The sequence below is a fragment of the Macrobrachium nipponense genome, chromosome 16, assembly GCF_015104395.2.
Source record: "Macrobrachium nipponense isolate FS-2020 chromosome 16, ASM1510439v2, whole genome shotgun sequence".
NCBI classification, from domain to species: domain Eukaryota; kingdom Metazoa; phylum Arthropoda; class Malacostraca; order Decapoda; family Palaemonidae; genus Macrobrachium; species Macrobrachium nipponense.
Window position 1 is genome coordinate 65,071,251 of NC_087209.1, and position 12,870 is coordinate 65,084,120.

Genomic DNA, 12,870 nt, shown 5'->3' on the forward strand with positions numbered 1-12,870 from the left:
GTACTGGCATATGGCCAGCTTAATCTAGAGAGACAGGTGGTCCTACCTATTGGGAGCTTTGATAGCCCATGGAAACTGCTTACCTCTACAGATGTTACTGAGGCGTCAGTGCCATAGCCCTCAGTGAGAAGGGTTTGGAAGAGGACCATTACATATTAGATTACCTCGAATGCTGTCACACCACCAATTTGTTAAGTTTCTCGGCTTTAATGAGTGAAATCTCTTCTTTCTGTATTTCCCTTTGCCTCATCTTCTTTCTCATGAACACCATATTCTTTGGAAGCTTGAATTTCAAGTCAATAGCCCCAGTGGGCTTGTCCCATTTGAAGAGAGTTATAATAATATAATAATAATCATTAGCTCCACTACGACGGCTGTCCAAAGGTTTTAAACGTCAGTGGAAAGAAAGCCATGTGCTATTTAGATTGCAGCACCATAGCACACCAATAAAAGATGGCTTCCAAAACCATTTGCAAGCATTGCGTCCAAGAAAACAGCGGTCGGAGATGACGTTGAAACCCAGAAACATGAGGGCACTCTAACCGAAGATGATCTCTGAAGCATGTGGCTCCATTACAACACCTCAAACAGGATGGCAAAATTACACATGATTTCTACAGGAGCTTTTACATCATAAAGATTTTCTACTCGACAACTGCAAGTCTCGGTTGTCTTTCTACTCCTACCTACTCGGTTATCTACAGTTGTCTTACTACTCCTACCTACTCAGTTACTTTCTACTCCTACCTCCTCAGTTATCTACCTCTCCCCAACAATTACTCCCAAACGCCTACTGGAATCAACCAGTTTCCTTCTTGCAACTGTCATACTAACATTCACGTTCCATGTACCTGCGTATGATTCCATTTACTCTCATATCGTTGACTTTAATCTCTCTGAATTCATTACGCCTTTCTTCTTCTTCTTCTTCTTCTTCTTCTTCACCTCTCGAGCCTCCCTTTGAAATCACCAACAATAAAGTTTCAGCCACAAATATCGTTAAATTTTCCCTCAAAATTAACGAAACCTTTTGCCGGCCATAATTTCAATTATCATCTGCTTTTTATTCAACATATCTCGTATATTTGCAATAACATATAAAATTCCTTTGCCGGTACCATGTGTATGGAAGAGATTTAATGTATAATATAATACATATATATATAATATATATATATATTATAATATATATATATGAGTTCACGTTAACAACCATCAACAATTTAATATATAACCAAAACCTCCGTTCAAGTCAACGTCCGACAGAGCGAGCAATCTTGCGTCCGAGACCCAACTTTCACGAACAGACAGACAGACAGACAGACAGTCAGTCAGTCAGTCAGTCATAGGGGTTGAAATTTTCAATCGTTTCACCAAGAGAGCTTGGAGTAAAAGGAGTGAACGAGTGGTGGCTGGGGGTTGCGGGTGGGTGGATTCTTGGAGGGTGTGTGAAAGGCGGGCGAGGTGGGGGAGGAGGAGGGGGGGTGGGGGAGAGCGTGAGGGAAAGAAGGAAAACTGAAACCATGCAACCCAGAGATAGTATATAAGAGTGGCAGACTAGAAACAGGCGTCAATTGTGCTCGGGGAAGAGTGGAGGTAAGCATAGCTCACAACAAAACGAAACCTATACTTCCTGGTGGTACTTTGTGATACGGTTACCGAATGTGTTTTACAAGTGATTCGACGAAATACGTTGTGCTTTTCCATGTGTTCACATATTTAAAAAAAAAAGTTAGTGAAAACAATAACACCCTTTTTCTGAAGCGAACGATGCAGAGAAGAGCACTTCCACAAACGACAAATCCAAACAAGTTTTTTTTTACTATATTATGTGACGATAACACACACGCACACCCACAAATTTGCATAATATAAACGATACCATCCCCCTGTGCCAATATAACTAAAATACAAACTCGATTCACCGGGATACCTTTCACATTTCTGCAAACCAGCGTAATCAAAATTACGTCATTCACATCGGAACTTCCAAAATGAGACTTTCTAAATCATCGAGAAAAAATATTTGCAACAACAAAAAATTAACGCATCATTTACATTCTATCGGTAAAAATGACACGCACAATATATATATATATATATATATATATATATATATATATATATATATATATAATATACATACATAGATATTTAAATATATATATAACTGTAATAGCCCCATTGCCCTCTGAACTCCAATTGTGGCTAATACAGTTACATACGTACCTAGTAAAAATGATCAGTTGATTCTATAAAATAATTATATATATATATATATATATATATATATATATATATATATATATATATATATATATATATCATATATATATAATATATGCGTGTATACACATTAATTATAACTTATAAATTTCTGCGACGACCATTACGTCATAAAAAGTTGTAATGTTCACATTAAATCTCTATCATTAGTACCGGTAAAAATACCGCTTGCGCGCCTTACGCCGAATGACTCCGGACTAACTTTCCCAACCGCAGATTCGTCAAAAATTAACAATCACTATGTAAGGTCGTTCGCACGAAATCTGTATGATATTTGTGTCACACTTATCCCTATCAAATCATGCTCTGCATTTCTGCTCGTTATATTTCTTGTTAATGTAATCACGCAAACAAATCACGCTATACAAATCTAGTTTTCGTTACATTTCTTGCTAATGTAAGTACGCACGGAATTTGTAAATACATACGTGTGCACGAGCGCGTTTGGTAGTGGTAAGCGCATACGTACTACATGCTTTATATTATATATTATATATATATATATATGTGTGTGTGTGTGTGTGTGTACTTATCGCCCAGAAGTACTTTTCTGCCACTTTGTATGCATGTTTTAAACACAAGAATGCATACACCAATAAAGCCACATTTATACCAAAACACTTCAATGAAAACACAGACCAAAACTTACCGAAAACATAACAGACGTTAAAAATCGTTTGAATTTCCCCTTGTTTGACTGAAGAAGCGACCATCAAGTATGAACCGACGACTATCATTATCATCATAGTCATCGTCCTCCGCCATCTGTTGGCAAAAAAGAGAAAGTGCTCTAATGACCCAATGCCTTATGCTGTCAGTTAACTTACACCACAAAATGGAGTGTTTTTAGTCTGACTACTGTTTTCTACCAGAAGAAATTTTGCCATATATATATATATATATATATATATATATATATATATATATATATATATATATATATATATTATTTCTGACTGAAAAAAATTTCTTCCCATTTATGCAATAAAGACACTCGCGCACACACATATTTATATATATGTATATATATAATATATATATATATATATATATGATATATATATATATATATATTATTATTTCTGTTTGGCTCTTGCGTCTTGATAATAATTAACACCTATTCCTCATACCACATAAGAACGTGACTCGTGTTTGGTCAAATCTGATGTGAACATGACGCATGACGGAATTAACATTACACACATGCTCAAATTGCAACAAAACCAACTGATTGCAAAATAAATTACAAAAACCGCATTTTCACATCTCTGAAATTAGATTTTTTTTCTTTATGACAGATGATGTCACGCTGGCATTTAATGATTTGACTTAACTCGAAACATTTAAAAAATCATACATGACTTGCGCTTTCTCTTGTACCAAACCGGGCTTTCCCAAACCGCGGCTAACTAATAGCACTTATTTCCATGAAAAGACTCAATTAGCTTTACCTATATTTTCATCCCTGCACCATTAACATACTTTCTACACTCGGCCCATACAAATCTCTACTGAATTAGCGACAGTTCATTACATTCATGGAGAAAGTTTGGGTCTCGGCCGCCAGATGGCTGAAGTTCACCTGGTAAACGATTTTAAACCCTTACAGAATTAACAAAAATACATACAAATGCAGTGCGTTTATCTGCTAACCAACATACAATCAAATCAAATATATGTGAGGCAAATACCTCTGACAGTTTCACCACTTTACAAAACATTGATAATTATAAAACCTTCCTATAATAATCATTAAACTATCAAAGGCTAACATTTTCTTTTTTTTTTCTTTCCAGATACTAACCATGATATCTATCGTCATTTTAAGTAAGTATACAATTAAAAGTTCATTGTTTAACTCATGTGAGTAGAATAGGTATCAAAACTAATATTTACTAAATCATGTTTCAATTTCTTGGGGAAAGAAAAAACGACAAAAAAGTTTGAACGTTACAATATAAACAATTAAAATAGAAAACGTAAGACGGTTTTAATTAGGTATCTGTAATATACTGCTCATAATGGCTTGACACATTTTTCCTCGTAACCTTTCCTGAATCCCAAGGACTAGCTAACTGCCCTCGCTCTTCTTTCACCCTGGCTATCGCTCATCTTCTCCTACTTTTAAACCTATTTCTGATGCACCTTTATATATATATATATATATATATTATATATATATATATATATATATATATATATATAATGGTATAGGACAGCGACAGTTTGTCTTTTCTTATGACTGTTATACGTAAGCATTGTGGTTCTACTTTCCCTTCACGTCTGAGTGATATCTAGTAGATTTGGTTCTTTTTTAGAATAAGGGAGATGATTCAACGGACTGAGTTAACTTAACAAGTTTATTTCTTAGCTCCATCACTGGAGCTATGGTTATGCGGTTACACTCCTAATTCGCCAATGACCCCTTGGGTCATGGGTTTATTTACAGATATGGAATTTATTTATCTGTATATACAAATGTATATATTACACACACACACACACACACACACACACACACACATATATATATATATATATATATATATATATATATATATATATATATATATATATATATTGCTTAATTTTTTCAGAACCAATAGAAAACTGAAAAGTTCACATCATGAGCAGGGATAAAAAATGAAATTCCTTCCAATATTCTAAGGATAAATTTCTAACCCAGCCCTTGAGAATTCCTTAATAGCCTTCTATCAAGGCCTTCACTTATCAGCACCAACCTTTCACTGGCAGTCAAATTTGCTATGGTTTTGCTCTGGGGTTTTAAACTGTACATTTGTTTTGGAAATACTAAGTCATGCGATACAGTAGTTGCAATATATCATGCAACAAATTACGTATACATAGTACCTAACATATTCATTGTAACGTTTAAGTTTCAGAAGAATTGTCACCTAACTTTTAAATTTTTGCACATGAATGTATTTCCTGTTTTCAGGCTTACTGGGTGTGTGCATTGGATCACCTTTAGCACAGCAGGCGTATGAAACTCCTCTTTACAGAGAACCTCCCCAGAATTTCCAAGAAAGAGAGAGGTGAGTGATACGATTTTCTTTCGTTTATTTACCAAGTACCTATATAATCAACTGGTATATAAAAAATGACAGCAATTTTCAAGTAACTTTATAACTGCATCACACTTATCCAGTAATAATTTTGAATTACGTATACATTGGGTTGCCATAATTTTCTAGTCAAGATTTTGTGAGCTAAACTTTATGTGCATAAGCCTATCATTGTTACTCATAAAATACAAAACATTTATATTGGGTACAATTACAAAGCAGGATACAGTTACGGCATCGCATGTCTTAATTACATAAAATTCCATTCCACACGACAGACAGTAGGCAGCGAGTAAGACTGAACCTCTTGATGCAAAACAGTATTCTTTCTAATGTACAGTTCTGTATTTACTTCATATACGATCTCTAGAGGCTTCGCAGGCATCAATGTGAACCTCCGCTATTAAAACTAAATTCCCAAGATTTGTTGGAGATTTTCAGGTATATTTCTTAGTACCATATATGGTCAAGGATGTTAAAATACCTGTAAAGACACTATTAAACATTATTTCTCATTACCTGACCATTCACTTGAACGTGTATTTTTGTTTCCGTTTCAAACTTTACAATGCAAATAAAAAAATCTAATTTAGGATAAACCCATGTATACAATTCCCTTTATAAACTTGAAAATTACCAGCAGGTACTTAGCTAAGTAAATCTCCCTTTTATGCATTAAGAACGCATGCTACTTGTTAATTTGTTCTAAAATTTGCATATAGTATTCATGTCTACCACTTCTGGTTTCTTTTCTCCAAGCAATCTATCTCATTACAGCATGCAATTGTCTCACACTGCTCTGTTCATAATAGGCAAGAAAATTTAGTTTCAAAACTTTCCAATTTCACTTTGCATTTGTGAGGGTTTAACATGCCCCTTTTTGGGTAGCCTTGTAACTTACAACTAGTATTCTCTAACCTAGCCTCAAACAAAAAGTTATCTAGTTTATGAGTATTTGTTTGAACGTGTATAATGTCCTTGTCAACACTATTTCTCCTCTTCACTTATTAAATAAAAAAAAATTCCTTTCATTTATGTTACACTCTGAAGGGAATATGAAAGGACTCACAATCAAAACTAGCAACAGCTAGTTAACTTCCAATACTCTTTCCAAATTACACTATGTCTATAGTAATACAAAAGTAGTGTCCTGGATAATGAATTCTTTATTTCGCCCATTTTTATTACACGAGTGGTTTGTGACAGGGTAAAACTTGGCTTAGGAGCTGAGGCTTGCATGTTATATAATATTAACTTGTAGATATAACTAATAAGCCGGGTGACAGTTGGTGCCCTGCTTCTAACACGAGAGTTATGGGTCTACCTTAACATTCTGAATTCTGAGCCATGAAAATCATTATGGGAAGATTTGAAGTAAAACTGCATGAAATAGCTGAAACAAGGTGATGACATGGAAGATATATATTCTGTATTAAGCCACTAATGCTGGTAGGCTAAGGAATTTTCCTCGATCTTAATTCAGTCTTAACCCCATTTAGACATTAGTTCTTTCTTTCTGTGCACATATTCTACTGCAAATAATGAATATGGGATTAGTATCTGTGCTCCAACCACTTAATGAAATGAGCCATATTCACATCAACACACGACATCCAATAAAAATGTCCTGGTTTATGCCCATTTGCTTAAAACAAAAGGTCTTTCCCAATACAGGTTTGCAGTCCTCAGTTTGGAACCAGGATACAGGCTTTGTTATTAACAATATGTCACGTGGCCCAGGGTATCCTAGATGAGGTTAGAGGGTGGGGCTACAGGGGTAATGCCCCTTTGGCCAGGTGGGATAATTTGTTCTAGTTTAGGTTAGGATGCTTTCCAGTTGCACCTGCCTCTTACAATTTTGGAAAGCTATGAAAGATCCAGGTGGGAACAACGACTCCAAGACCACGTGGGGAGATTTGGCCAATGTGAGATTACTAGTAAGTTAAGATTTTGCCCTTTCAAATGGTACAAACTAGGCCTGCGTATAATACATATTACATTTCTCAGGTGGCAACATAAGGATAAATAAAATATACATATTTTCTCGCTATTTTCCAAACACTTTGATAGATTAACTAGGGTATTTTACTATTGTCCTTACTGCTAATCACTTATTTTGAATATTTGCCGCACGAAAACCTCACAGTATGCGAATGGGGACACCCAAATACTTAACCTAGTTTGCCCAACATTAAAAGATAGACTAGACCCATTAAAAGTGCAAAAATGCAAGAAAAGGGCTGGAAAAAACATAATGTATCATATATTTGGCAAAAAATTAACTAGTTACGCTAATATTTTAATTGTAGGCTGGCAGTTTGTCCAATTTCACCTAACACAGATACACCTAACATAGGTACATAGTATAGGTATTACCTAGGCCTAGCCAAGGTGTCTTGGCTAGCCGATTAGATGTTATATAGCAATGGAGAACATTAACAGTTGTTTATACAGTTATTTTACTTTAAAAAAACAAAAGTCTGACTAATTCATATTAATCTAGTAAAATGTAGATTTCTCATTACCGACTGACTTACGTAATGGACTTGGTTGTTCATTCCAGCTACAATCTATACATCCAGGAATATTCTGTAATGAAAATCGCCACATTCCGCTTTTAATGCTTTAAAAGCTACGTTTCTCATACTGAAGAAATTATTTGGTAACTGATCACTTCACGACGTAACACTTCTATTCGTTAGGTAACCTGACAGCTGACACTAGGTAAAATTCACTTTTACAGATGGACCATCATGGACGTTGACGATCAGTAACACCTTCATTCGACAGTAAATTGTAATGTATTTATCAGCAAACAAATGAAGATTTGGATCCGTCAAAAAATTGATCCGTTACCTTAAAATTAACGCTTTGTAAGTTGGTCGACTATTAAATCAAATCCATTTTCCAAGCAAGATTTTTTTTTTTTTTCGTCGTTATTATAAAAAAATAAAATAAACTGTTAGGCTTGACAATTTTCACACTCAAAAGTTACTGCGTCAGGTTTAGACCTACTTGTATTTTTACGTAGCTGTAGCTATCTATACAGAACGTGTGCATAGATTAGGTACATCCATTATTATATCTTTTATTTTAGGTCCGCAATTCATTTATAAATTACTTAAAATTTATGGCACAAGTCTCGATTCTCACTCACACACCGAAAAACCAAGGATATGAGTTCTTTTCAGCAGCTCTAAAGCATTGGTAACACCGGCGTATTTATGGAAACAAAATTCTTTGCCGTGACTAATTACGTTTTTGCCAGAACCACATAATCTCACAATTATAACGACGAAATGTGGCAGACGTACAAACTGCCTTTGGCGGTACCTAAACCTTGCCTTTGCTCTTTCCTTTCAGCTCTCTCTCTCTCTCTCTCCTTTAGGAGAGGCACTGGACAAATTAATCTTGTTGTATCTAAATCTTACCCCGTGTGTTTTTAAGTTTTACTGTACTGATGTAGTACATAAGAAAATCTTCCGCAGACTTAATTCTCTAAGGGTATAAATATCACTATATACTGTAAAAGTCTACCGTCCTACATCCTACTGCACCTATATATTGTCAATATCCTTTCTCTTCTCTTCAGATATCCTTCACCGCAGGCCAATCAATACAGGGCTGACCCACCAAAGCACCAAAACCGATATGAAAAGGAACCTCAGTACGATGAAGATGAGGAACAAAATCTAAATACTATTCCAGGTACTGTATAGTTATACACAACACTGTACTTATATACCAATGTCTTTTGCCAACATTATTGTTGTGATGGAGGGCACAACATTTTTTATTAAATGGCCAACTTGTATAAAGCTGAACATTAGTGACATCATATAAAAAATAGCACACTATATATAAAAAGTAACCAATTACCAGCTACAGTTCCTCATTGCGCCTCACGGTCATTCAGAAGAAACACTAAAATCCACCCCTACTTCATTCACTGATAATTTCAAGTGGATTACGTTTTTTATATACTGTATAGGTCATGTTATGTTATCTCTAAATGATGTAGTTTTTATCATTGTTTTTTGCACAACTAACCAATTTCTCTCGATAGCCTAATACTGTACATCGGTCTACATTTTCAGGATAATTTATGTGTTTCGTCAATTTTTGCAGAATGTGCTTGATTTTTCCAAATATACTCATCTTTGCTTTCAAATGCTCTAGATAACAATATCTCTGTAAAACATTGGTTCATTCTTTGACATGCGAAGTGTTCCAAAGATTTCTTAAAATATAAAAGTTACTGTATATACATACCATAACATACATACATAACATATATAATTATATAATATATATAATTATAATATATAATAAATAATATAATATATTAATTATTAATTATATATATAATATATATTATATATAATATAGTATATATATATAATATATATATTAATATATATATATATATAGTAAGATTATATATATATAGATATATATATAATAGTATATATTAATTATATATCATAAATATATATTATATATATAATACATATATATATATATAGTATATATATTATTATATATATATAATATATAATAACTAATGAAATTTCCTTTTAGGTGAACCTGGCAAAGATTATCCTGTTCATGCCTTCATCCCCAACACCGGGTTCTCATGCAGTGACCGTTTGCCAGGATTTTATGCTGACGACACCGCTCATTGCCAGGTAATGTGAAGGAAAGACTTTTCTGATGCATTTGTTTGACATCCTTTGTGACGTGCCAGTAGGCCTGCGCATCTTGTCAGTCGTATGAGAGAGCAGCCACACAATTGAAATGAATATGTTTACCTGATCATAAGATCCCACTAAGTCCTAATCCCTTAATCATTTAATATAATGAAATATTATTGTTTAAATATCTTATAGTGTAGTGAGGACTGAGTACAGCCTTCAATTAAATATGCATTGTACTTGCTGTGCGATGTGTCACTTTACACAGTCAGCCATAAATCTTAAAAGAGCTAACACGCTAACAACAAATTTTCCATCAACAAAAGGTATGGCATTACTGCAAGACAGATGGGTTGATGGAGTCCTTCCTCTGCCCCAATGGAACAATCTACAACCAGGAAAATCGCGTTTGCGAGTGGTGGTTCAACGTGAATTGTGACAAAGCTACCATAGCTGCACAAGCGAAGGTAAATGAAGACCTTTACATCGTTCCTCCACCATACAAAGGAGATTTGGAGTATGAAGTTCCACAGAAATACTCCGGCCAGGTTGCCCAACGCAGGTACCGCCAAGAGCCCGAGTACCAGGAAGGGGAGGTAGATAACTATCCACAGTATGAAGAACAGCCAAGATATTAATGGCTGATGAATTCCGTAATATTAAACATTGTTATTAGTCTTCATTGTTAATATAGATTAGTTTGTTATATACAGTACCTCAAAATATTGTATTTCTATATGGCTAAAAACATTTAGAATTTACTGCCTTATGATGCAGCAATAACATTCACCTGTAAGCTCCTCATTTATACATGTAGATAAAGCTTTGTACCGTATTTACAATTTATTGTTTGTTGTAACATTTATCATAAATGTTAAATATATAAAACTGTTCTAAACTTTTATCATTTATAATGAAACCTTAAATCAAGGTGCCTTACAATTCTATATCTTTAATTTTGTTAAAAAATACACACAAAACTACAATCAAATCAAGGATAGAAAATAAATTATCCAAAGTCGGACCAAATATTTACGGGTCAAAAATTGCAATTGCAATCTTTTTGCAACACATTAGATTACAGTTGTGTCCATTAGTCTATGTAGATAAAGCCAGCCTTGTGCAGGCACAGGCTCTTGTTCGATGGCAGGTATTTGAGACGCTCACCTTCCAAAATTCAGATACCAACAGTGATCATAAATCAAGTGTGTTCGGTTAGAAACAACCGTATTATCCTTACAATTTATTTTGGTTTTATGTATCATTTATATTAATACTTTATAAAATACAGTACTAATTGCTTTACGATGAAAAACATAATACTGTACTATTGACCTTGTCATATTGTACTTAAATAAGGATGAAGACCAACTTACGAATAATTCGATACAACATTCGTTCGGAACGTAACTCCTTCGTATGTAGGGCACTCTCTTGTATCTTGACTCTCATACAGCAGAATCGAAGTTTTTTCTGGTCTACGTATATCAGTTTATATAATGCAACTCCTTCAATATTAATGACTAATTAAATAAGTTGAAAATGATTCCAGTAAAATTCTTTCAAAAATTTGTCAGTACTTTCTACACATTGCCAATTGAAGTTGGACAGTCACTCAAGGGACTGGGTCTTTACGGTCTGACGTGTGCGACCACCTCTAACATAGGATATGACATAAAAGTAGTTTTCTTTTATGAAATAAAGAAAGGTACAACTCAACAGCTGGTTTAATATTTCAATTTGTAATTGCTACCCTACGCTGTTTTATAAATAACGTTCAGGAACATGGGCATCATTTGAGATCCTCAAGTTAATAAATTTGTAAAAGTGCCAGACACACATGCAAATATTTTTGGCAATTTTTAATGTATATATATAGTTTGGCTGTATCCAGAGGTAAGAACTTTCTTCATCAATTGCAAAACTGCTTTAACTCTGGAAAGCATGCCCACAAATGAATTGCCTCTATCCTATAATATAAATACTGCACCATGTAATAAGTTCATTTGTATCCTTATTACTTATATTGTAAAAGTTTATATTAAATACGATCATTGTTACTTCAGAGTTAAGTCGAGGATGTCACAACAGACTTGAACCGTCTTTTAGCCAATCTGTAAATTGTGGACTTCTTATAAACTTGTTGGACTAATATTGATAAATCGATCATCCTTTTCCCTAAAATCATCCATATATTCATATTTACATGGCATTACAATACACCAAATCATGCTCATTTCTTAAAACTAAAAACAAAAAATTCTCATCAGGCTTGCAGCTCCCCTCCAAACACATCCAGCTGCATAGGCTCAATTTGCTCACCAATATTAATAATATCATTTTCAGAATATCCCAATTTTCAGAGACCAGATGATGGCCCTCATCAGGAACAGGCATACTATATTTTGTTTAATTATAGCGATTGCAGCTTTGGCTGCCTTATTAACACCAGTCCCTTTAAGGCACACATTCATGGACCCAACTTTTCAACATTTATGCCAGCTTCATACAATTTGTAGAATGAAAACTTAATTTGGTGAACAAGGCTTTTTAAGAGAATTTTGAATTACTTCTTTAATACATACTTCTTGTCACTAAAATTTACACAATTCTGCAGTGTATCTAACCCTGTGTAGTAACTTCTTAATTTCATATTATAAGTGGCTTTGAGACACTGCACACCCTACAAATATCTGAGAAACAAAAAATTCCTATGGATGTTTTAAGTACTGATAACTCCAAGTTTTCAGGCAAGATATTTTCTTCCTAAAACATAGAACAATAACTGCAGGAGAATAAAACAA

At 34.1% G+C, this 12,870-nt stretch overlaps 1 protein-coding gene across 1 annotated transcript; it reads left to right on the forward strand.

The window, feature by feature from the left end:
• The first annotated feature begins 1,502 nt into the window (after positions 1 to 1,502).
• Positions 1,503 to 10,964, forward strand: LOC135195784 (uncharacterized). Its single transcript, XM_064222255.1, has 6 exons — positions 1,503 to 1,596; positions 4,083 to 4,113; positions 5,246 to 5,342; positions 8,965 to 9,080; positions 9,954 to 10,060; positions 10,393 to 10,964. The coding sequence occupies exons 2-6, from the start codon at positions 4,092 to 4,094 to the stop codon at positions 10,702 to 10,704; spliced, it is 654 nt and encodes a 217-aa protein (XP_064078325.1). The 5' UTR covers positions 1,503 to 1,596; positions 4,083 to 4,091; the 3' UTR covers positions 10,705 to 10,964.
• Positions 10,965 to 12,870: the final 1,906 nt, after the last annotated feature.